The following is a 27,042-nucleotide window of genomic DNA, read 5'->3' as shown; positions in this document are numbered from 1 at the left end:
AACTATGACAACAGATGCATCGGACTACGCCTGGGGGGCACACATGGCAGGGACAGTGCGTTCAAGGCATATGGACTGCAGATCAAAGGAATCTGCACATCAATCAAAAAGAGATGCTAGCTGTACAGAATGCTCTGACAGCCTTCAAGAACCTCTTGCATCCAGGACAACTTACAGTAAGGACGGACAACACTACAGTAATGTGGTACAAAAACAAACAAGGGGGTACACACTCCTACCCTCTATGCAGGCAAGCAATGACCTTGTGGAACACAGCACTGGCTTACCAAGTTCAGTTACAAGCTCAGTTCCTGCCAGGAAGAAAGAACACATTGGCAGATGACCTCAGCAGAAACATCATGGATCCCCACGAGTGGAAACTGGATCCACAAGTATTTGCAATGATAACTCAAAAATGGTGCCTCCCAGACATAGACCTGTTTGCCAGCCCCCAAAACTATCCGCTAACAAAATTTTGTACAAGGACACTTCACCATCAAGCTTGGAAAGTGGACGCACTCTCATTCAGTTGGAAAAACCTGGCAGTATATGCCTTCCCTCCATTGCCTCTTCTCACAAAGGTGCTTCTGAAAGTCAGAAAGGAAGAGACCACGACTGATACTCATAGCCCCAGACTGGCCACGCCAGCACTGGTACCCACTATTAAGGAATATGGCCCAGGGCCCACCTTGGATTTTACCATAAATTGCCCATTTGCTCACACAGCAAAACAATCCGATTCTACACAGCCAGCTCAAAACCTTAAATTTGGCTGCATGGAAAATCACCTAAGCATCCAGCCAGCTCTTCCTCAAGCTGTTATGGATGTTATTCTGGAAGCTAGGAGGCCCAGCACCAGGAAGGCCTACTCAGACAAATGGAAAAGGTTTTGCGTCTGGAACCAAGCTAAAGGCCAAAATACCCTTCAGCCTCACATGCCTCAGATTCTACAGTATTTAACTGAGATGTTGCACAAAGGACTTTCTTTTTCATCCATTAAAATCCACGCATCAGCTATTTCAGCCCACTACAACACGGATCCACCCTTATTTTCACATCCACTTCTAAGGCAGTTCCTCAGAGGGGCAAAAAACATTAGGCCCCCCAGGAGAGCACCTACACCAACATGGGACCTCATCTTTGTTCTGGAAAAACTTACACTACCTTCTTTTGAACCAGCTTTCTCTGCTGATCTAAAGTTTATATCATGGAAGACTGCCCTGCTGCTAGCAATAACTTCAGCCAGTAGAGTCTCAGAGCTTCAGGCACTAATGGCAGTGGAACCTTTCCTCATTTTCCATCAAGACAGAGTTTCTCTACGAACTAATCCTTCCTTCATGCCTAAGATGGTATCCAGTGTGGCTTTAAATCAAACCATCTACTTACCCACCTTCTTTCCAAATCCACAGAACAAAGGAGAAAGACTCTTGCATTCCTTGGACATTCACAGGCAACTTCATTACTACTTGGATAAAACTAAGGTTTTCAGAAAATCTGACCAGCTCTTTGTATCCGATGCTGCAGCTTTGCAAGGGAAGGCTATATCAAAACAGACCATTTCCAAATGGATAGGGCATTGCATTCGTTTTTGCTATACCCATCATGGAAAACCAGTTCCTGCTACCGTAAGGCCCCACTTTACCAGGGCAGCAGCTACATCTACAGCCTTCCTCAGAGGGGTCCCAACCAAGGATATTTTGGAAGCTGCAACTTGGAGTTCAGTACACACCTTCACCAAACACTAACACTTACCACTTTACTCTAAGACTAGAGCTGGCTTCGCCACTGCAGTTCTGCAGGGCCTTCTAGCCTCCTCTAACCCTCTTTGACTCCTCCACCCATCCTTAGCTTTGGGATTCTACCCAAGTGTGATGACTGCAGCAGGGTAACACGACGAACATTGTACAGTTTTGTACCTACCATAAATGTAGATGTTCGAGTGTACACCCTGCTGCAGTCCAGGTTACCCTCCCTCCATCCCCTCTGATCTAACTGACTAAAATCTTTACAATACCTTTCTGATGTATTTGCTTATAGCTGGAGGGATGTTGTGTTTGTGCTAAATTTCTTAGATTGGTACTAATTACTGACCACCTTTTTGGGGGCACCTGACATCTGGGGCAAGAAAAACTGAAGAAAATAGCGTCGGATGCATTAGTCGGCGCTCTGACGTCAGGGAAGAAGCGACAGCAACCAATGCCAGACCAAGACTTTGGAATTCAGGCCGACTGCGGGACCGCCTGATGACAAGATAACCCAAGTGTGATGACTGCAGCAGGGTGTACACTCGAACATCTACATTTATGGTAGGTACAAAACTGTACTTTCTCGAGCATCAGACTGACTGTCCCAGCCTAGAAAGACCTGAAGATTGTGCCAACAAATGACTGGCTTATACACTGATGTCCAGACATTGGTCCTCTGATGTCCGTCAGCTAGGGATAATGTAAAGTCTCTGTGAATTGGGCTGATAGCGTGCTTCTGTATGGTAGGAAGACCCAAGAGTCAGTACTGCAGCATTGATCTAATAGTAAATCTACAGATGTTCATGTTTCACTGTTGCAGTCATCACTGTAGGGTTCTTCCTGCGGGCAGGCAGTCCTCGGTCGGCCAGAATCCCAAAGTCTGGGTCCGGCGTCGGCTGTTCAGTCGTGCTCCCTGACGTCAGAGTGCTAGGAGTAGAAAGCTGCCAGCCAACGCCATGTTCTCCAGTCTTTCTTGCCATGCAGTGAAAGCAGCTTACAAGTGCCGGTCGGCTGACTCCTGATATTTTTTCGTGCTTCAGTCCGAAGATTTACTACTTCTTCACAAAGCTAAGTACCCCGTTGGGGAAACTTTTTTCTTGCTCCAGTCCGATGTCAGAAAAAGTTAATAATTGCATTTCTTGTGGGAAGCAAATACCTCGTAAGGATTTTCATTCTTACTGTATTCCTTGTTTAGGCCCTGACCACGACGTAGCTAGTTGTCAGTTTTGTGCTAGATTTAACCAACATACGATTAAGCGAAGGTACGATTTTGCTTTTCACTACTTTGGTAGGCGATTTAATTATAAAATGTCGTCTGACACGCTTCCGACTACCGGAGTTCACAAACGACGCAAGGATAAGGACAGGCCTCCGAGGTCCAAATCAGACGACGTTTTACTAGCAGAGCCAGCTACAGGTTCGGCCGTCGTCAGTGAGGCACTTTCGCAGCCCCTGTCGTCGGCCATTTCAGAACAGATTGCTGAAATGGACTCCCACAAGGAGCCAGCTAGGCCTTTGAACACTCCAGCTGCAGGACCTTCGGACAATGCTCCCTCGGATGGGTCTGGAGCCGCTGTGCAGGTACCGGCTTCAGAGGGGGTTTTCAGGCCTACCCAGTTTCTGATAAAGGCAAAGCCAAAGGCAAAGACTCCTTCTAAATCTAAGACACCAGCCCAGGCCTCTTCTGATCCGTGACCCAAATCTCAGAAACAACTTAAAATGGCGAAGGACTTACTAACCATGATTAGGGGTTCACATCCCCCTCCAGACAAAAGGCCAAGGCAAGAATTGGATTATGAATCTTCTGATCAGGCATCTATTTCTTCAGTGTCTTCCTCTGAACAGGAATATATACTTTCCCTCCTTATGAGGATTCTGATGCTGAGGAATCCATTCCTTCAGCTTCTCCCCCTGAGGATTTTTCTTTTGGGGAAACTTTACATGACATGAGAGAACATTTTCACTGGGAAGGACAGGAGTACTCGGAATCTAAGAGAAGGCTTAGGGATTTCCTTCTTCTTCCCCAACATAGACCCCTGGCTATTCCGCCTATTTTGGATATTGTGGATGATGCCTTTTCTGAGGCTAATTTAACTCCTGACTCCTTTCCTCCAGCCCCTGCTAAACCCGATAGATATTACAGGGTCCCTGATTCCCACCAGTTCCTTTACAAAAATCCTTCTGCTGATCCAGAAACCATTTCTCAGGGTCCTAAGGGGGTTAAGGCCGCTTCTGCTAAAAACCTTATTCCGACAGATAAGGATTCTAGAGCTTTGGAGACATGGGGCAAAAAAGTGTACACTTCTGCTACTTTATCTGTTAGAGCTTTAAATTGTCAATTTCATATGCTAAAATATCAGCAATTTCTACTGTCTGTTATGAAACAAAAGCTAGGTACCATTTCTGCATGTGTAGATAATAAGGAATTACACAATTTGATGCATGCCACTGAACAAGTGGGGAAGCATGGTTTGCACTGTGGTTTTGATGCTTTGGAGGCCTCTTGCAGGGTGGCTGCCTGTGGCACAGTCATTAGAAGACATGCTTGGTTAAAGGAACAAAACTTACCTGATCAAGTGAAAGCAAAGTTACTGGATGCTCCTGTTCAGCATAATGTTTTGTTTGGGCCCAAGGCTGAAGAGGTGATAAAGAAAATGGAGGATAAGGCAAAATCCATGCAAACGGTTAAGGATTTTTTACAAGTTCAGCCCCCAAGATTTAGCAGACATTGGCCAACAAAAAATTGGTCCTTTCCCAGCTCGGACAGGCCTCAGAGGGGTAGATATAGGCGCTCCAGAAGGAGGACCCAACAGTAGAGTGCTTCCACCCCCAGGGGTGGAGAGGACAGGCCTCAATCTTATAGAAAACAGGCTCAATGACTCCCCCTGCATGGCTCTCTTGGAAGCCCCTCTAGGAGGAAAACTCTATTTTTCAAGAAAATTGGACTTTCATAACCCAAGACAAGTGGGCTTTGGATGTAGTTTCAAGGGGGTTACAAATTCCACTTTCATACCTTGCCAAGACCAAAAGGATGGCCAGACCTACCAAAACACCAATGGTCAGAGGCAATAAACCAGGTGGGATCCCTCATGGCTGTGAGGGCCATAGAACTGGTTCCACAATCAGAGACGGGGCAAGGCTTTTACTCAAGGCTCTTTCTAGTTCCCAGAAAGCAAAATTCATGGAGACCCATCCTAGACCTGTCAGTTTTAAACACTTTCCTGGAGATACCAAAGTTCAAGATGCTTACCCTGCAGCAGCTCCTGCCAATGTTGAACAAAAATGCATGGATGGTGACATTGGATTTAAAGGAGGCTTACCTACACATCCCTATCAGACAGGAGTGCAGAAAATACCTCAGGTTCAAGGCCGGCTCGAAACTTTACCAATTCTCTGCGCTGCCCTTTGGCTTGTCTACTGCACCCAGGGTCTTCACCAAGTGCCTGGCACCAGTAGTAGCTTATTGCAGACTCAAGGGAATTCAAATTTACCCTTATCTGGACGACTGCCTTATTCAAGCAGACAGCAAGGATGTCTTACTCCAGCATCTGGAATTTGTTCAAAATCTTCTCAAGTACCTGGGATTCACTGTGAACATAAAAGTCAAATTTGACACCCACACAACAGATAACTTTTCTGGGTGCTTTTCTAAACACAAGCAGCCAGATGGCATTCCTGACATCCGAAAAACAACTACAGCTTGCTTCAACTTTCATAACCTTGGCGTCAATAACTCAGCTAACTGCAAGGAAATTCCTGCAGGCTTTGGGTTACATGGCCTCCTGCATCCTTCTCATACCAAATGCAAGACTACATATGAGAAAAATACAATGGTACCTAAAAAGTGTATGGTCCCAGCATTGCCACAGTCTAGACACACACATTGCTGTCTTGCCTTGCCTACAAAAGGAATTCCATTGGTGGGCCATGACATGTCTTCACAACAAAGGGAAAGCCTTCAGTCTGCCTCCAGCCAGCCAAGTGTTAACCACGGACGCCTCGGATTACGCATGACGAGCCCACTTGCAGGGAAAAGGTCTGCAAGGTTTTTGGACAGAGGATCAGAAGCTCCTACACATCAATTTAAGAGATGTTAGCTGTACAAAATGCCCTCTTGGCTTTCAGGGATCTTCTACACCCAGGACAACTACTGATAGGGACAGACACCACAGTTATGTGGTACATAAACAAGCAAGGGGGTTCACACTCTTACCCCCTTTGCAGACTAGCCATGACTCTATGGAACACAGCTCTTGCTTGCAAAGTGAATCTACAAGCTCAGTTCCTGCCAGGGAAACAAAATACTCTGGCAGACAGCCTGAGCAGAAACCTGTCAGACCCACACGAGTGGATGCGAGACACCCAAATATTCAAGATGATTACAGAGGCCCGGGGCTGCCCGGACATATATCTATTTGCATCACCCCTCAACCACCAGTTACAGATTTTTTACATAAGGACATTTCACAAACTAGCATGGAAAGTGGATGCAGTATCATTCAGTTGGAGAAACCTCTCGGGGTATGCCTTTCAGCCACTACCTCTTCTTCCACGGGTGTTATTAAAGATCAAGCAGGACAAGCCCAAAATGATGATTTTACTGGCCCCAAATTGGCCTCGTCAGTTCTGGTACTCAACACTGATGAATCTATTCCAGGAGCCACCTTGGATTTTACCTCCGATTCCAAATCTTTTGTCCCAACACCAGGGCCAGGTTCTGCACTCTCATGTCAAAACTCTCAGCCTGGCGAATTCAGGGTCTATGATTAATCCTTTCCTTCCCAAACAGGTCATGGATGTCATCTTAGAAGCCAGACGGCCTAGCACTAGAAAATAAGATTTTGCATCTGGATGTATGCTCAGGATTCAGATCCCCTCATTCCTAATATCCCACTGATTTTACTTTACCCGACAGACATGCTTCATAAGGGTTTATCCTTCTCTTCCATAAAAATACATGCCTCCGCTATCTCTGCACATTACAATACAGATCCTCCAATCTTTTTACATCCACTTCTGAAACAATATCTCAGAGGAGCAAAGAATTTAAGGCCCCCTAGGACACCACCCATACCTGCCTGGGACCTCAACTATGTTCTGGAAAAACTCACTTTGCCTCCTTTTTGAGCCTGCTGCCACATCTGATATTAAGTATTTATCATGGAAGACAGCTATCCTGCTGGCTTTGACTTCAGCCAGGAGAGTCTCGGAGTTACAAGCACTCATGGCTGTGGAGCCTTATATTATTTTTCACCAAGATAGGGTGTCTTTGCGGACTAATCCTACTTTCATGCCTAAAGTGGTTTCCAAAGTGGCTTTAAATCAAACTATTCACCTGCCAACTTTTTTCAATAATCCACAAAATAAGGGGGAAAGGATCTTGCATTCCTTGGATGTACACAGACAACTTTGTTTTTACCTGGACAGAACCAAGAATTTCAGGATAACAGAGCAACTGTTTGTTTCTTATGCAACAAATTCCCAAGGCAAAGCTATTTCAAAACAGACCATTTCTAAATGGATTGCTCATGGAATCAGATTTTGTTACTCTCATCATGGAAAGCAAATCCCAGGAAAGATTAGGACTCACTCTACCAGAGCTGCTGTTACTTCAGCTGCCTTTCTCAGGGGAGTACCTACCAAAGATATTTTGGAAGCTGCAACTTGGAGTTCAGTGCATACTTTCACCAAGCACTATAATCTCCCTCTTTACTCTAAGTCTAGGGCAGGCTTTGCTTCTGCAGTCTTGCAGGGCCTTCTAGCCGCCCCTTCTACTTTATAACCACCACCCTTTACCTCAGCTTTGGGATTCAACCCTACAGTGATGACTGGAACAGTGAAACACAATGAACGTAGTACAGTTGTGTACACTTACCATAAATGTAGATGTTAGAGTGCCTTCACTGTTGCAGTCTGGGTTACCCACCCTCCTGTCCCCTCTTACACTTTCATTAGTGTAGTTTCCTACTTCACCCTTCTTCTGAGGTGTATTTGCTTCAGGGTATGGGGTTTGTTGTACGTTACTTTTTTGTTTTACTATTGGCCTTCATTTTTGGGCACCTGACATCTGGGGCAAGAAAAACTGGAGAACATGGCGTCGGCTGACAGCTTTCTCCTCCTAGCGCTCTGACGTCAGGGAGCATGACTGAACAGCCGATGCCGGATCCAGACTTTGGGATTCTGGCCGACCGAGGACTGCCTGCCAGCAGGAAGACCCCTACAGTGATGACTGCAACAGTGAAGACACTCGAACATCTACATTTATGGTAAGTGTACACAACTGTACTTTACGGGAAGTGTACCACAACTGTACTGTTCCTTTCTCAGGTGAGCTATTTTTGGATACATACTAGTTCATCATATTTTTGAGTGCTTGAGCATCATTTCAAATATTCAAAAAGTCAAATTTGCAGTTGACACAGCATTTGTTTTTTATAACCAGCAAATCAGGTTCCAAATAAAGTTCTTTAGTGGTCCCTCTGAGTCCAGTGGTTGCATGTTACTCAGTGGATCACAAGATTCGCATGTCTCATAATAGCTGATTTCATATATTTGTAGAGAATGGATGCCAATGGTATTTGTTTGGGCAGTCCATGTCGTCTTGCCTCTCCAATTCAAACAGTCACCATGGATCCCTCAGCACTGATGTGGTGGTAGGGAATTCAGCAAGCAGATGGTTCAAGGAGTAGATCATTCAAGGAACTTCTCACTTCACGTTAGTGTACTAGAAATGAGAGGTATTATTCTTCCTTTCAGGCATTTCAGTATTCTCTGCCTCTGTAGATCCTGTGCCTACAAGCCAACAGTGTGGCAGTCATAGGTTATAACAGTAAGTGGGGAGTAACATGTTCCTATTCTCTAAGCTGGGAGGATAAGGAAAAGACAGAATGTGCTACTGGCAGAACTGATCATATCTCTCTCCAGTGCGGAACATGTGGTCCTTCAGCTCTTTACTGGTAAGGACATTTTTTACAAATGAGGAAGCCCTGTTGCAGCTGGTCTTCAACCAGTACCTTGTGCAGAGACTTATTTTCCTTTTTCACATCATCAAGGTGGTCACCCCAACAGAAGCTCTGGCCTATTGTAGCCTGTGTGCCTTTTCTGTGCTTGTCTTCATTTTCTCTAATGACAGCGTTTGTCTGCACGCTAAGACTGTTCAAATCCTTGGTCACTCTCTTATTGTCCTTTTGCTCCAGCAAGTCTTTTCACTCACCTTACTTAATTTGCTGGAGAAACTGACTTTACGAAAACCTCAATTTTCCCACTCATTGGGCATGTCTCTTTCTTGGATATTCAGTCCCTAAGGCCTACGGCTGATGTCCTTCATGGATGCATCTGCAGTCATAACAAATGGGTTGTCCTGTCGTCAGGCAGCCCTTCGGTCGGCCGGATTCCAAAGTCTGGGTCCGGCTCGCTGATGTCGCACTTCACCCGGCGTCATCTCTGCTGGTCTTGGTATAAAGGCATCAGCCGGCGCCATTTCCTCCGTCTTTCTTGCCGCGCCAAGCAGAAGCTGTTCGCAAGTGCTGGTCGGTCAGATCCAGAGATTACTACTACCGAATACTACTTCGAAGACTTCTAAAAAGCTAAGTACCCCGTTGGGGACTCTCTCTTGCCTCAGCCGATGTCAGAAAAAGTCAATAACTGTTTAACTTGTGGGAAACAAATACCTCATAAAGATTTCCACTCTTACTGTTTGCCTTGCTTAGGCCCAGACCACGACGTAGCAGCCTGATGTTCTTCATCTCACATTGCTGCAGTCCTTACACTTGGGTAGTCCGCTGTCCTCGGTCGGCCCGAATATCAAAGTATTAGGCTGACGTCGGTCAAGGCGCTTAAGACTGACGTCAGGACGTCAGGGTACAAATGCGCATGACCGACGTCATATCCTCAGTCTTTTTTGCCGCATGGTCCGATGCAGAAGCAGCGTTGCAAGTGCCGTTCGGCGTTCTGAAATTTTTCGAATTCGGAGTTTCAGACCGAGTCAAAGTTGGCTAAGTACCCGTTGGGAATGTTTTAGTTTTTCTTGCCTCAGTGGTTTACCGGATGTCAGAAAAAGTGAATAACTGTATTTCTTGTGGGAAGCAGATACCGCATAGGGACTATCATACTTTGTGTATTCCTTGTTTAGGGCCTGAGCACGACGTTGTTGGGTGTCGCTTTTGTGCTAGGTTCAATAAGCGCACTATTAAGCGAAGGTTAGATTGTGCCAGGTTGGTCTTCGGGAAGCGGTGCAATTACAATATGCCGTCGGATGCTCCGGCCGCTTCAAGAAGCGCAAGGACAAAGCAGCTAAACCCAGGCAAGAAGAGTCGTCCGTACCGGACGCCGGTTCTTTAGAGGCGTCAGTGGAACCGGTGGTTCCACCGGAGGCTTCTCTGGAGTCCCAGGGGGAGACTTTGATATTGCAGGATGTGGCCTCTCAGGAGGCAGGTCAGGCTGAAGGGGCTTCTCAAGTTACTGTACTCCCCTCCCTTCCTAAGGTGGTTAGGCCCTCTCCTTCTGTTTCCAAGGCTTCTCCCAGAGGCAGGCCAGGTTTAGCTTCTGTTTGTGTCACTCCTAGTTCTACAGGATCTGTGCCCAAGAAGCACATGCTTAAAATGGCAGAAGATTTAATTACTTTGATTAGAGGTTCTTTGCCCCCTCCTGATAAGAGGCCTAGGGTGGAACCAGAGTTGGGGAGTTTTGAGCAGGCTTCGGATGTTTGAGTCTTCGGCTGAAGACTTGCAGGAGTACTCTCCTTATTCTGATTCTGATGCAGATGATTCCACTCCTTCTGCTTCTCCTCCAGAGGATTTTTCTTTTTCAGAGACTCTTCATTCCATGAGGGAACATTTTAAGTGGGAAGGTCAGGACTTCTCTGATTCCAGGAAAAGGCTTAGGGAATTTTTGCTTTTACCCCAGCATAGGCCTTTGGCTATACCACCTGTTCTGGATGTTGTGGAAGATGTGTTTGCGGAGGCTTCGCTTAATCCTGATTCTTTGCCTCCTGCTCCTGTTAAACCGGATAGGTATTACAGGGTGCCTGAGGCTCATAAATATCTTTATAAGAGTCCTAGGGCGGACCCAGAAACTGTTAGTCAGGGACCTAAGGGTGTCAAGGCCTCTGTTGTAAAAAATCCGGTTCCTCCAGATAAAGAGGCCAGAGCTTTGGATAGATGGGGAAAGAAAGTCTATACTTCTTCCACCTTAGCTATGAGGGCTTTGAATTGCCAGTTTCACATGTTGAAATATCAAAACTATCTTCTTACTCAATTGAAGTCTAAGGTAGATGCTCTGGCGGAAGGCATTGAGTGTAAAGAATTACAAGATTTGGTACATGTCTCTGAACAAGTGGGTAAGCATTCTTTACAATGTGGTTTTGATGCTGTACAGGCCTCGTCTAGGGTGGCTGCCACTGGGTCAGTTCTTCGCAGGCACGCCTGGCTGAGGGATCAGAATTTATCTGACCATGTTAAGACAAGGATTTTGGATGCTCCTTTACAGTCTGATGTGTTGTTTGGTTCTCCTGTGGAGTCAGTCTTGAAGAAAATGGAAGACAAGGCTAAGTCTATGCAGGCTGTTAAGGATTTTTTGCAAGTTCAGCCTCCGAAGTTTAGTAGGAATTGGCCTGCTAAGGGGTGGACGTACCCTTCTTATGATTCACAGTCTAGGGGTAGATCTAGACGTGGTAGGGGCAGACGTGGTAGGGGCAGAGCTCAGAGCTCCTTCAGACCTAGAACAGGGAGTTCACCTGCACAATCTTCGGGTGAGGGCAGGGGCCAGTCCTTTCGTAAACAGGCCCAATGACCTACCTTTTCAGCTGCCAGATCCTTCTTGCCTGGCAGCACCTTTGGGAGGAAGGTTGGCACTCTTCAAGGAAAATTGGAGTTTGATTACCCAAGACAGATGGGTATTGGATATCATACACCAAGGTTACAGGTTTTATTTCCATTCCTTGCCTCCTTTCAAAGGCATGCCGGACGTTCCTCCTCAGCAAAGACTAGAGGCTCACAAACAAATTTCTCTGCTGCTTCAAATAGGGGCCATACAACTGGTCCCTCTGCCAGAAGTGGGCCTAGGATTTTATTCTCGCCTGTTCCTAGTACCAAAGAAGGGGAACACGTGGGGACCAATTTTGGATTTATCTATCCTCAATACTTATCTGGACATTCCCAAGTTCAAAATGTTGACGTTACAACAACTTTTACCTCTGCTGGGCAAAGATCACTGGATGGTGACTCTGGATCTCAAGGAGGCTTACCTTCATGTTCCTATCAGGCTAAGTTGCAGGAAGTATCTGCGTTTGGCTGGGACTTCTCATTATCAGTTCTCTGCATTGCCCTTTGGCTTATCTACTGCGCCCAGAGTGTTCACGAAGGTTCTGGCTCCAGTGATAGCTTTCTTCAGGCTAAGAGGAATACAGATTTATCCTTATTTGGACGATTGCCTGATTCTGGCCCAAGGAAAGGACGAACTTCTTCATCATTTACAATATGTGATAGCAGTGCTAAGATGCCTGGGGTATTCTGTGAACGAAATAAAGTCCAGTCTAGTACCCTCTCAGGACATGTGCTTTCTGGGTGTGAGACTGAATACAGCATCCCAGATGGCCTTTTTGACCCCGGACAAACAAAAGAATCTTTCTCTTTACTTCCACCAATTGCCTCGTCAGTCCAGGCTGACTGCAAGGACAGTCCTTCAAGCCTTGGGGTTCATGGCATCTTGTATTCTGGTGCTTCCCAATGCCAAACTGCATATGAGGAAGCTGCAATGGTATCTCAAAAATGTATGGACACAGCACTGCCAAGATATGGACACTGTCATTCAGATAATACCTTGCATTCAAAAGGAATTTTTGTGGTGGGCTCAGGAATGTCACCTAAACAAGGGACTCTCTGTGACCCGGCCAGAGGCGAGTCAGATTCTAACGACAGATGCCTCAGACAAAGCTTGGGGAGCTCATCTAAATGGAAAGTGGGTACAAGACACGTGGCCTGCCAGACTTCAACATCTACATATCAACTTGAAGGAGTTGTTAGCAGTCCAATTTGCATTAATAGCTTTCAAGGATTTACTTCTTCCAGGGCAGGTGTTGGTTCTAACAGACAACACAACTGTCATGTGGTACATCAACAAGCAAGGGGGAACACATTCTTATCCTCTATGCAGACAAGCAATGATTTTGTGGGAGACTGCTCTCAGTTTACAGCTAAATCTTCAGGCAAGGTTTCTGCCGGGAGCACAGAACTCCTTAGCAGATGTGTTGAGCAGACAAATTATGGATCCCCACGAGTGGAAATGGGATCCTCATGTATTTCAGAAATTGACAGTGTTATGGGGAACTCCAGACATAGATCTGTTCGCTTCTCCACTAAATTACCAGCTGCCAAAGTTTTGCACAAAAAGGTTTCATCCCACAGCTTGGAAAGTGGATGCTCTTTCATTCAATTGGAGCAATCTTCATGTGTATGCCTTTCCACCTCTGCCTCTCCTCCCAAAGGTACTCCTGAAGGTCAGACAGGACAAGCCAAAGATGATTTTAATAGCTCCAGATTGGCCTCGACAGCACTGGTACCCATTACTGAGAAGTCTGGTAGGAGCCTCCATGGCCTTTACCTTCGATTCCACACCTGCTGTCTCAGGAGAACAGTCATTTACTCAATGTCAAACTTCACTCTCTTCACCTAACAGCCTGGCATATTCTGTTTTGAACCCTGGAGGGTCTCAGCTTCCACAGCAAGTTTTGAATGTTATTTTGGAGGCCAGAAGGCCTAGTACAAGGAAAGTGTACGCAGATAAATGGAAGAGATTTTTATTTTGGAGTACAGCAAAGGAATTTGATGTTTCTGAGCCTAATTTAAGTGTGGCTCTTCAATATCTTACCGAGTTACTGGACAAAGGTTTGTCCATCTCTTCTATTAAGGTTCATGCTGCAGCAATTTCTGCTCACTATGACTGTGACCCACCATTGTTTTCTCATCCTTTGTTTAAGCAATTCCTTAGAGGGGCAAAGAATATAAGACCCCCACATAGAGCTCCTACTCCTGCTTGGGATCTCAATTTTGTGTTGGAGAAACTCACTCTACAACCTTTTGAGCCTGCAGCTACTGCCGAGTTGAAATATTTATCATGGAAGACTGCTTTTTTGTTGGCCATTACCTCTGCAAGAAGGGTTTCTGAATTACAGGCCCTTATGGCGGTTGAGCCTTTCTTAATTTTCCATAAGGATAGGGTATCTTTGTACTAATCCTTCCTTTATGCCTAAAGTGGTTTCTAGTGTGGCTTTAAACCAAACTATTCATTTGCCTACTTTTTATGCAAACCCCAAAATAAAGGGAAAAGATTTTGCACACTTTGGATGTACACAGGCAGTTGCGATATTATTTGAGCAGAACTAAAGGGTTCAGGCAGTCTCAGCAGTTATTTGTTTCATTTGCTTTGGGTTCTCAGGGCAAGCCTGTGTCAAAACAAACTATTTCTAAGTGGATTGGGTTTTGTATTGCTTTCTGTTATTCCCATCATGGTAAGGAGATTCCAGCTGGGATTAGGCCTCATTCCACTAGGGCTACTGCCACTTCTACAGCTTTTTAAGGGGTGGCAACTAAAGATATTTTGGAGGCAGCTACTTGGAGTTCAGTGCATACTTTCTCTAAGCATTATCACCTTCCACTTTACTCTAAATCTAGGGCTGGTTTTGCCACTGCAATTTTACAGGGCATTTTGGCAGCTCCTACTGCTTTATAGTTTTGCCATCCTCCCTTACCTCTGCTTTGGGATTCTACCCAAGTGTAAGGACTGCAGCAATGTGAGATGAAGAACATAGTACAGTTTTGTACCTACCATAAATGTAGATGTTCGAAGATCCACATTGCTGCAGTCCAATCCTCCCTCCTTCCCCTCTGTAGTTAGAGGCGGTTGTGTGGGTTGGGTTGTAAATATTGTGGATATTGTATATATTGTACATATGATTAGTGCAAGGGTGGTTGGTTGGTTTTTGCTGTCTTTTGGTTTTGACCTTTCTTTTTAGGGTCTTCTGACATCTGGGGCAAGAAAAGACTGTGAGGATATGACGTCGGTCATGCGCATTTGTACCCTGACGTCCTGATGTCAGTCTTAAGCGCCTTGACCGACGTCAGCCTAATACTTTGATATTCGGGCCGACCGAGGACAGCGGACTACCCAAGTGTAAGGACTGCAGCAATGTGGATCTTCGAACATCTACATTTATTGTAGGTACAAAACTGTACTTTTGGCCTGTGCTTCCTTCAACCGACGAACGCTTAGGCGTCGGTCGGAGTTTGCTGAACAGTTTTTCGGCTCAGATTTTGCGTACATTATGCCGTCGGATCCTCCGACTACCCAAATTGTTAAAAAATGCAAAGAAAAAGACTGACACTCGCGGTCCGCGGTTTTGGCCGAAACCACGGTTAAGCAAGCCGCGAGTGTCTCGGTTTCGGCCGAAACCGAGAAAACTGGTCAATCTTCAGCCGAATCCATGACTACTACTGAGGCCCCTGCTACCTTACCTGAATCAGCCTCAGAAATTTTGCCTACAACTGTGGTTCCTAGTGATTTATCAGACACCATCCCTTTGGATGTCTCTACCCCAGCACGTGGTGCTGCTAGGCCTCCTGCAGCCATGTCTATTAAGGCCTTTGCCAGGGCTAAAGCAGCCAAATCTGCTAAATCAGTGCCTGTTAAACCCCCCTCACACAGGCCCACTTCTAGTTCACAAATGCTTACTCTGGCAGAAGATTTAATATCCTTAATCAGGGGATCCCAATCTCACCCAGACAGGGCCTCTCAGCCCCCAGAAAAGAGACCTAGAGCAGAGCCCCCCGAGCCTGTGTCCTCTGATGATTCTGCGGATGACTCAGACATTACAGACCAGCCAGAGGCTCCTTTTTCCAATTATGAAGATTCCGATGCTGAAGAATCCATTCCAGCTGCCTCTCCCCAGATAGATTTTACAGGGTGCCAGACACTCATCACCACCTATACAAGGCGCCACTTACAGACCCCGAAACTATATCCCAGGGGCCTAAGGCAGTAGCCTCGACCACAGCAAAAAACCCTATTCCCTCTGAAAGGGAATCCAGGTCCTTAGAGATGGGGGAAAAAAGTCTACACCTCTGCTACTCTCTCAGCTAGAGCTTTAAACTGTCAGTTTCACATGATCCAATACCAAGAGTTTATGCTTGATCAGTTAATTAAAAAGCTGTCCTCTGATGAATCTTTAGATAAGAAATATGTATTAGAAATGGTGAATAACATCCAACAGGTTAGTAACCATTCCTTAAAATGTGGCTATGATGCACTGGAGGCTTCATTTAGATCAGCCATGACTGGCACAGTGATAAGAAGGCATGCATGGTTGAAAGAACAGGTCTTATGTTCTCATGTTAAAGCAAAGCTATTAGATGCTCCTATGGATAAGGCCAGTCTATTTGGGGAACCTGCCCAGCAGGTAATGAAGAAAATGGAAGAAAAGGCAAAATCTGTACAAACAGTTAAAGATTTCTTACAGGTTCAGCCCCCAAGGTTTAGCAGGAACTGGCCTGCCAAAAATTGGTCCTTTCCTGACTCCACAAGATCCCAAAGGGGCAGGAATTAGACGCTCTAGGGGCAGAAATCAATCCAGAGGAGGTGCCTACAGAGGACGACAGTGGCAAGGCAATAACCGAGGCACAGACACAACCACTGCCACTGCAACAGGACAATCACAGTGACTTGGCTCTGACTCCGCCTACCAGGGAGCAAATAGCAGCACCATTAGGCGGAAAGTTAGCCTTATTCTCGAAAAACTGGCACTATATCACAAAAGACAAGTGGATTTTGCAAACCATAGACCAAGGCTACCGGTTCCACTTCCACACCTTACCAGTGAAAAGAGGAATACCAAACCTGCCTCCAAATCAAAAAATAGAAGCTCTGCAGCAGATAGCGGAACTAACAAAGATGAGAGCTGTGGAAAGAGTACCAATAACAGAACAGGGCAAAGGATTCTACTCCAGACTCTTCCTAGTGCCAAGAAAATAGAAAAACTGGAGACCTATTCTCGACCTGTCCATCTTAAACACATACATCATTGTCCCAAAATTCAAAATGCTGACCCTACAGCAACTTCTTCCCATGCTGGGCAAGGAGTGTTGGCTGGTAACTCTAGATCTCAAGGAGGCATACCTGCACGTCCCCATTCGACCAAATTGCAGAAGATACCTCAGATTTCTTGCAGGGTCAGAGCATTATCAATTCTCAGCATTGCCCTTTGGCTTATCTACTGCGCCCAGAGTATTCACAAAATGCCTGGCATCAGTAATCGCTCACTGCAGACTACAGGGAATCCAAATTTATCCATACCTGGACGACTGCCTGTTACAAGCGGACAACAAATGCAAGCTGACAACAGATTTACAAAGGGTCATTTACTTGCTACAAGCCCTGGGATACACAGTCAATTTACAAAAGTCAAGGCTGATACCATCCCAAACAAGAACTTTCTTGGGCGCGGAATTGGACACAGTAAAACAAATGGCATTCCTAACTGCAGAAAAACAAAAAGAGCTCCCTCTTTACTTCTTGGCATTAACAAAGCAGAACAAACTAACAGCAAGAAAAGTTCTGCAGGCCTTGGGCTTCATGGCATCATGCATAATCTTGGTCCCACATGCCAGACTGCATATGAGAAAGTTGCAGTGGTACCTAAAGAATTTATGGTCTCAACACAGGCACAGCTTAGAAACAGAAATACCACTAATACCATGCCTAAAACAGGAGTTCCTATGGTGGGCTCAAGCATGCCAGTCAAACCCAGGCTTACCCTTCCACAACTTTCGAGCAAGCCAAACCATCACAACGGACGCCTCAGACCTAGGATGGGGGGCGCACATGCTGGACAAATGCGTACAAGGTCTGTGGACTCAGGACCAGCTGCACCTGCACATAAACCAAAAAGAAATGCTGGCAGTAAAACTGGCAATCCAAAAATTCAGACCATTCCTCAAAGAAGGCCATTTGATGATAAGGACAGACAACACCACAGTCATGTGGTACATCAACAAACAGGGAGGCACTCATTCATACCCCCTATGCAGAATGACTTTGGACCTTTGGAATCTGGCTCTCAGCTACAACATCCAGTTACAAGCAATATTTGTACTGGGAAAAGAGAACACCCTAGCAGACATTTTAAGCAGAACCACCTCGGATGCTCACGAATGGATGCTACACCCGGACATCTTCAAGGCCATCACAAAGAAATGGGGAATGCCACAAATAGATCTATTCGCTTCCCCACTCAATCACCAGCTCAAAAAATTCTGCACAAGGACATTCCACCCACTTGCATGGAAGGTGGACTCTCTGTGCTTCAGCTGGAAAGGCCTGACAGCATATGCATTTCCACCTCTTCCCTTGATGCACAAGGTACTACTGAAAATCAGAGGAACATCCAAGGATAATTCTGATAGCTCCGAACTGGCCAAGACAACACTGGTACCCATTGCTGAGGAGCATGTCTCGGGAGAAAATGTGGTCAATACCCCTGATGCCTCTGATGTTAACTCAGAACAACTACAACTTCATACATCCAAACCTAAAAACCTTGCAACTGACTGCCTGGAACATCACATAGCAGCAACTAACCCAGACCTTTCCCAAAGGGTTAAAGACATTATCCTTGAAGCCCGCAGACCTTCAACAAGAAGGAACTATGCAGGAAAATGGAAAAGGTTCGTCATTTGGAGTACTGAAAGAGGAAAAGATGTGTCGAACATAGATATTGCTAACATTCTGGAGTACTTGGCAGAGCTTCTACATACAGGCCTGTCCTATTCCTCCATCAAGATACATGCATCAGCTATTTCAGCAGAATACAGCTTTGATCCTCCTGTCTTTTCACATCCTCTACTCAGGCAGTTCCTCAGAGGGATCAAGAATGTAAAACCTCCTAGGAAACCACCATTACCAGCGTGGGACTTGAACTTTGTACTAGAAAAGTTGACACTCCCTCCGTTTGAACCAGCAGCAACAGCAGATCTACAACACCTGTCATGGAAAACTGCTTTCCTACTGGCTATTACTTCAGCAAGGAGGGTTTCGGAACTACAGGCCTTAATGGCAGTGCAACCCTTCCTAATCTACCATCAAGATAGGGTGTCCATGAGAACTAATCCTACATTTATGCCTAAGGTGGTATCCAGAGTGTCTTTAAACCAGGCAATCCACCTACCTACCTTCTTTCCAAATCCACAAAACAGAGGTGAAAGAATGCTGCATACCTTGGATGTACATAGACAGTTACGCTACTACCTGGACAGAACCAAAAGTAACAGAAAAACTGACCAGCTTTTTGTAGCCTATGCAGCAGGAAGGGAAGGAAAAGCAATTTCCAGACGGACAATCTCCAAATGGATAGGAAATTGCATAAGATTCTGTTACTCCTACCATGGAAAACCAATTCCACAGAACATAAGACCTCATTCTACAAGGGCTACAGCCACTACCACAGCTTTCTTACGAGGAGTGGCAACCAAGGACATTATTGAGGCGGCTACTTGGACCTCCGTGCATACATTTGCCAAGCATTATAATTTACCTCTATATTCTAGATCCCGAGCAGGGTTTGCCACTGCTGTACTGCAAGGGATCCTAACTACACCATAATTTTTATTCCTCCTCCCCTAGTTTGGCTATGGTATTCTACCCATTTGTTATGACTGCAGATGCATCCATGAAGGACATACTACAGTTTTGTACCTACCATAAATGTAGATGTCCGAACTGGATAGCATCTGCAGTCAGGATTACCTCCCTCCTTCCCTCTGTGGTACTCCTAGGGTATTTACCCTCCTAATAGCTAGCTGGGGAGTCTCTTATGGTGTATTTGTTTGTATATATGTACATACATGCTTATTTTTGTGTTTGCCTTCTACTATTTTGGAAACATTGGCATTTATCCAAAATTTAGCTTTCCAAGAGGGCAATTGGCATCTGGGGCAAGAAACACTGAGGAAAATGGCGTCGGCTGATGCCTTTATACCCGAAGACCAGCAGAGATGACGTCGGGTGAAGTGCGACATCAGCCGAAGCCGGACCCAGACTTTGGAATCCGGCCGACCGAAGGGCTGCCTGACGACAGGACAACCCATTTGTTATGACTGCAGATGCTATCCAGTTCGGACATCTACATTTATGGTAGGTACAAAACTGTACTTTCTCGACGGTTGATAATGTTCCTGTGTCTTTAGAGAGGAGTCTTCATTCTCTTCTCTGTACAAAAGCCAAATATGAGGAAGATCTATCAGAAGGAATGAAATTTGTTTTCCTATTGGGACTAAATGTTGGTTAGATTCCAGTTCCAGCCTTGATGATATGTCTTGCTGGCTTTTTAAACCAGTCTTGTCCCTACCAGAGGCCACTTTGCGGCTGTCTTAGACTTTTTTTCTGAGCCAGAATAATTTCTTCTTGAAAATCGTTGAAAGTGTCGGTGGCATTTTTGAAGGGCAGATGCCTTTTGAGGACACTGTTTCATGAGGCAGTACCTCCTTTGAGACTTTGTTTTGTATTAGAAAAAATAACGTGGGTTTTTTCTGTAGTCCTCAGATTTGTATCTTGGAAGGCTCTCTTTATTTGCTATCAAAGCTACTGTGGAATGTCTGTGAACTTGACATACTTTTGACAGGGGTCTATATCAATATATCGAAAGCTTTCTTCGTCAAACTCCTGTTCTTCAAACCACTTTTCAGCGAGCAGTCAAATTAGCAAAACTTTTACCCAGGGAAAAAAGCTACTTGGCCACCAGAGCGATCGTAACAAAAACTACATCATTTTAAACAAACCTGTGTGTGTGTGTGTGTGAGGGGCAGTCCTCCTCCAATTGTATATATATATAGCAACTCAAGAAATCACACTACATTGTGGGAAAGGGTAAATGTGTAACCTATCTCCTTTCTCTGGGAAAAAGCTTTGCTGATTTAACAGTTCTCTGAAAAGTGGTTCGATGAAAAGGCATTCAAAGAACGTTTTCGATAAACTGATATAGACTCTTTTGACAAACCCTCTTTAACCTGATATTCTGCCAAGATCCTGTTTGCCTTAGGACTGATCCCTCTTTCATGCTCATGTTGGCCACCTAGGTCTGTCTTTGCCAGGCCATTTAATTGCCTGTCTTTTTTCCTTGTTATTTTAAACTTGGGAGAAGTATCTTTTGCATTGTCTGGATGTTCACAAATAGATATATATGTACGCGTATGCATGTATATGTAGATATAGATAGATTTCATCCTGTTCAAGTAATGTATCAGGAAAACAGCAGAGTTGTTAATTTCCTACATTCTCAGGTCACTGGACCAGATGGTCTCCAGAACCACCTTGTCTAGGTGGCTTTCTGTCTGCATCAGGTCCTAATGCATCTCTCTTAACAGACGTTTGCATGAGGATCCACTGGGGTCAAAATGCTACATTGGATATCTTTTGTGGATGCTGTGTGACTGTTTAACACTTTTATTAAACAGTACAAGTTAGAATGCAGTGTCTGCAGCTTCCTTTGGAACTACTGTGTTCCGGTATGCTTTGACCTTGGACCCCCATCAAGAAGAGTTTGGAAAGGCTGTCCTAAAGATTACTGAAGGTGGACCCTCTCCTGTCAGATACAAGAATTAAATACTTTGCGAAAGATTTCTAGGCATTTGTCCATCCTTATTAATAATCCAGTTATCCTCCCCCCTTCTTAGTGGTGGTAGTCCCATTTCCTTGGTTTTCATTCAGCCGTAGCACAGCTGCTTCAGATGTGGAGAGGGGAACTGCTATGGTAAATTATAGTACAGGGGTAGGAGAACAGTCTTTAAGTCCTAATATCTGTCCTCTTAATCCTAGAGGCTGGTGTGGCTTGGCTAACTTTTACAGGTGCATTGTCATGGTAAGTGTACAACTTTCTTTTTAGTAGTATGTACTATACTGTGCATCTCATGTGAGAGAGAGAGAGATTGTGTATAATGGCTACAAAATGATTGTAAAAATATAGGTCACTTTCACATTTAGTATAATACAAGTAAACAACATTATCTGTTTTTTTTACCTAAGCATAACTTTTATTTAACAGACATTTCTGAAATTCAATCGCTGGTATCAGATCATTCTAATCGATCACATGACAAAGCCCGCGAGAGTCGCTCACGATCCCCTGATCAGAGGTCTGAGCCTTCAGACTATTCCAGGAATTCTCCACAACAAACTAGTGCTGGAAGGTGAGGTGAACTGTCTTTTGCTAAAGAGATGGAGTAATTTTGTAAGCACAGAGAGTAAGTAGAGAAATACAACTAGTAAAAAGGATTTTGTGGTAGCACATAGAAGTGGTGAGATAGAAAGGTACTTTGTGCCTTGACTTTATTTAGAGATCAATAGAACACATGGAAATGGACATTATTGCTAAAAATTGAAATAACTAGTCATGTAGGTGAAGACAGGCCTCTTTATTTTCTGCATTAGTCACTCTCCCTGATCATCTTCGTGTTTCACTGTTGCAGTCATCACATTCGGGTTATCTGCTTGCAGTAGCCCTCAGTCGGCCTGATTAACAAAGTCTTGGGTTCTGCATCAGTTGCTGTCTCTTCTTCCGTGACTTCAGGTCGTCAGGGGTATAAAACATGCAGCCGACGCCATTACATCTGTCTTTCTTGCCATGTGGTACCCGAAGCAGAAGCAGTTTGCAAGTGCCGGTCGGCAGACTCCTGAAATTTTCGTTTTCGAGTTTCAGAACTGAAGTCTTCAACTAAAAGCTAAGTACCCCATTGGGAAAACTTTTTCTTGCTCTAAACCGATGTCAGTAAAAGTAAATAATTGCATTTCTTGTGGAAAGCAAATACCTCATAAAGATTTTCTTTCGTACTGTATTCCTTGCCTAGGCCCTGACCATGATGTATCTCGCTGTCAGTTTTGTGCCCTATTTAAACCTCGAACTATCCATTGTTGGTATATTTTCACTTCTAAATATTTTGGTGCTCTGTTCAATTATTCTGATATGTCTTCGGTAAGCCATCCGACTGCCGACATTCTGAAAAAATGCAAAGATAAAGACAGAGACAGGCCGTCTTGGTCCAAAGCTGTCAACGATGCTTCTCCTAAGCCAGTCGCCAGTTTGCCGGTACTCAGTGAGGCGCGTTTGCAGCCCCTGATAACTGCTATTTCAGATTTGCAGGCCTCTACTGAGACCCATTCAGAGTCCGGTAAGCCGCAGCTGTGGAACCTGCGGATGTCTGTACCTTGGATAGGTCCGGAGCCGCTGTGCAGGCACCAGCTTCTGAGGGTGTATTCAGGCCTACTGACTTGCATATTAAACCAATGCCATCTTCTATTTTCAAGGCCTAAAATTCGAACCATGCCTAGAAAACTGACGCCCAGACTGCATGGTGAGGCCTCTATGCCTAAAAATCAAATAAGAATGGCTGAAGACCTTATTACTTTAATCAGGGGAAGCCAACCTTCCCCATCTAAGAGACTTAGGACTGATTTTGCTTATGATACTTCTGACCAAGATTCTGAAATTTCTGTTTCCTCTGATGACAAGGATTGACCCTTATCTACCTATGAGGATCTTGATGCTGAGGACTCTATTCCCTCTGCTTACCCCCCCCAAGAGGATTTGATTTCTCTTTTGGTGAAACCTTGCATATTCTCAGGGAGCATTTTTATTTGGAAAGTCAGGATTTCTCAGATTCTAAAAAAGAGGCTTAGGGATTTCTTACTCCTGCCCCAGCACAGGCCTTTAGCCATACTTCCTGTACTAGACATTGTTGATGATGCTTTTTCTGAATCTAGCTTGGCACCTGACTCTTTCCCTCCTGCTCCCAGGAAACCTAATAGATATTACAGAGTTCCTGACTCTCACAAGTTCCTTTTAAAAATCTTACTGCGGATCCTGAGACCATTTCACAGGGACCCAAGGGCATTAAAGCTACTACTGCCAAAAATCCTACCCCCTCTGATAGAGACTCCAGGGCGCTGTATAGATGGGGTAAGAAGGTATACACGTCTGCAACTTTGGCCATTAGGGACTTAAACTGCCAGTTTCATATGTTAATGTATCAGCAGCATATTATTGGATTGCTTAAACTGAAAATGATGTTGATTCCTGATTGTGCTGAGAATAAGGATTTACTGAATTTAATGCATTCTGCTGAACAAGTTGGAAAACATACTTTGCAATGTGGTTTTGATTTACTAAAGGCATCTTGCAGGGCTGCTGTTACTGGGTCTGTGCTCAGAAGGCATGCTTGGCTTAAGGAGCAATCCTTGCCAGATCACGTTAAAGCTAAATTACTGGATGCTCCCTTAAATGAGGACCGCCTGTTCGGCAACAAGGCAGAAGTTGTTCTTAAAAAGATGGAGGAAAAAGCTAAATCTATGCAAACTATTAAAGAATTTTTACAAGTACAACCTCCAAGATTTAGTAGGCATTGGCCTTCTAAGAACTGGTCCTTTCCTGCCTCTACCAGACCTTCTCAGTTCAAACCCAGATCCAGCAGAGCACCCAGGCTTCAGTCCCAGGGTACGCACAGGACTAAGCAGTGGGGGGCCTCCACTTCCAAATTTGGGAGTAATAAAACTCACCCCTATGGTAAACTGTCTCAATGACTTCTTTTTAAAACTTCAAGCATTTCTCAATTGACTGCCCCTTTTGGTACAAGTACAACCTCCAAGATTTAGTAGGCATTGGCCTTCTAAGAACTGGTCCTTTCCTGCCTCTACCAGACCTTCTCAGTTCAAACCCAGATCCAGCAGAGCACCCAGGCTTCAGTCCCAGGGTACGCACAGGACTAAGCAGTGGGGGGCCTCCACTTCCAAATTTGGGAGTAATAAAACTCACCCCTATGGTAAACTGTCTCAATGACTTCTTTTTAAAACTTCAAGCATTTCTCAATTGACTGCCCCTTTTGGGTGAAAGATTGCTCTTCATGCAAAGAACTGGGAACTCATTACCCAGGACAAATGGGTTTTAAATAGTGTCCCAAGGATACAGATTTCACTTCCACACATTACCTTCACCAAGCAGTTGGCCAGATCTACCCCCAAATCAGTGGGCAGAGGCCCAAAAGCAAGTACTCTCTTAAGCATAAGGGCTATTCAGTTGGTACCAGAAGAAGAAAAGGGACAAGGTTTCTGCTTGAGACTTTTCCTTTTATCCAGAAAAGACAATTCATGGCGTCCTATCCTGGACCTGTCTACTCTAAACACCTTTTTGGTGATTCCAAAATTCAAGATGCTGACTCTTCACCAGTTGCTTCCTATGCTAGGCAAAGATTCCTGGTTGGCAACACTAGATTTAAAGGAAGCATACCTGCACATCCCAATCAGGGAATATTGCAGAAGATACCTACGCTTCAAAGGAGGCTACATGCACTTATCAGTTCTCTGCACTGCCCTTTGGCTTATCTACTGCGCCCAGGGTATTCACAAAGTACCTAGCTCTAGTCATTGCATTTTGCAGGCAAAGAAATATTCAAGTATACCCATACCTGGACGATTGTCTAATTCAGTCAGAAAGCCAGGACATACTTTTGAATCATCTGGCGTTTGTGCAAAGGGTGCTAACTTGTCTGGGGTACACCAAAGAAATCACACCTGGTACCCTGTCAACAAAATATATTCCTGGGAGCAAGCTTGAATACAACTTCCCAGATGGCTTTCCTCACGCCAGAGAAACAAATTCATTTGACAACCTACTTCAAACTGTTGGCCACAAAACCCCAGCTATCTGCAAGGAAAATTCTGCAAGCCTTGGGTTTCATGGCCTGTTGCATTCTACTAATTCCATATGCAAGACTGCATATGAGGAAACTCCAATGGTATCTAAAAAGCTTACGGCGTTAGCATTCTCAGGACCTGGAGTCAATGATTCCTATCATTCCTTGTATAAAGACAGAGTTCCTTTAGTTGGCAGAGGCCTGCTACCCCAAGAAGGGGCTGTCTTTCACTCTACTCCCTGCTGCCCAAACCCTAACAGACGCATCAGACTATGCATGTGGGGCTCACTTGGCAGGGAAGTGCATTCAGGACAAATGGAACCCGAGACAGATTTCACCTGCATATCATTCAAAAAGAAATGTTAGCTGTACAGAATTCCCTGATAGCCTTCAAAGACCGTATTCTTCCTGGACAACTATTGGTAAAGACAAGACAACACCACAGTTATGTGGTACATACACAAGCAGGGGGGAACCCACTCGTACCCTCTCTGCAGACTAGCCATGGTTCTGTGGAGCACAGCCTTGAGCTACCAAGTGCACCTACAAGCTCAGTTCCTGCCAGGCAAGCTAAATTCACTGGCAGATGACTTAAGCTGAAATCTCATAGACCCACACGAATGGAAACTAGAACCAAAAATATTCAACCTCTTGAGGAACAAATGGGGGACTCCAGAGGTAGACCTGTTTGCCTCCCCTCAGAACTACCAGTTGGACAAATTCTGCACAAGGACTCCCCACAGTCAAGCTTGGAAAGTGAATGACCCTGTCCTTCACCTGGGAAAGCCTCTCGTTTTATGCCTTTCCTCCTCTGCCCCTCCTCTCGAAGGTTCTACTAAAGATCAAACAGGACAAGTCAAGGACAATACTGATTGCACCAGACTGGCCACACCAGCACTGGTACCCCCTCTTGCACAGTATGACACTACTGCAACCATGGCACCTGCCTCAGACCCCTTCCCTGCTGTCCCAGCAGGCAGGCCAAATTCTGCACCCTCCACTTCAAACCCTGAACCTTGCAGCCTGGCTAATTCCCTGAGCTCTCCTCTAGCATCCCTCAGTAAGCAGGTGCTAGATGTCATTCTGAAGGAAAGGAGGCCTAGTACTATAAAATCCTATGCTGAAAATTGGAAAAGATACTATTCCTGGAGCCAGACTCGGGATGGGCACAACGGTGCCCAGCTTACTTCATATTCTTCTGTTCTTAATAGAAATGCTCCGCAAGGGCCTATCCTTCTTGTCAATTAAAATTCATGCCTCTGCCATTTCAGCACATTATAATACTGAACCACCCCTCTTCTCTCACCCCCTGTTGAAACAATTCCTTAGAGGGGCTAGAAATGTAAGACACCCCCCCCCCCCCGGAGAGCTTCCACTCCAGCCTGGGACCTTGACTTTGTATTGGAAAAGCTCAACCCCCCCCCCCCCTTTGAGCCAGCTGCAACAGCAGAATTGAAATTCCTTTCTTGGAAAACAGCCTTCCTTCTAGCCATCACTTCAGCAAGAAGAGTGTCTGAATTACAGGCCCTCATGGCAGTGGAACCCTTCATTTTCTTCCATGCAGACAGGGTTTC

The 27,042-nt window shown here is 45.1% G+C and overlaps 1 protein-coding gene across 7 annotated transcripts in view; it reads left to right on the top strand.

The window, feature by feature from the left end:
* The window catches only part of TJP1 (tight junction protein 1), a 2,268,071-nt gene that overhangs the window by 590,590 nt on the left and 1,650,439 nt on the right, over positions 1 to 27,042 (top strand). For all 7 annotated transcript variants that reach the window (XM_044078564.1, XM_044078565.1, XM_044078562.1 and 4 more), the window contains exon 7: positions 21,829 to 21,973. In XM_044078564.1, the coding sequence (XP_043934499.1) occupies positions 21,829 to 21,973 (145 nt within the window). The remainder of the gene's footprint in view (positions 1 to 21,828; positions 21,974 to 27,042) is intronic.

Source organism: Protopterus annectens, chromosome 7.part1 (genome assembly GCF_019279795.1).
Source record: "Protopterus annectens isolate FY-2018-M chromosome 7.part1, PAN1.0, whole genome shotgun sequence".
In the NCBI taxonomy this organism is placed as follows: Eukaryota; Metazoa; Chordata; order Ceratodontiformes; family Protopteridae; genus Protopterus; species Protopterus annectens.
Note: the sequence above shows the minus strand (reverse complement) of the source record. Positions and strands in the feature narration are given on the sequence as shown.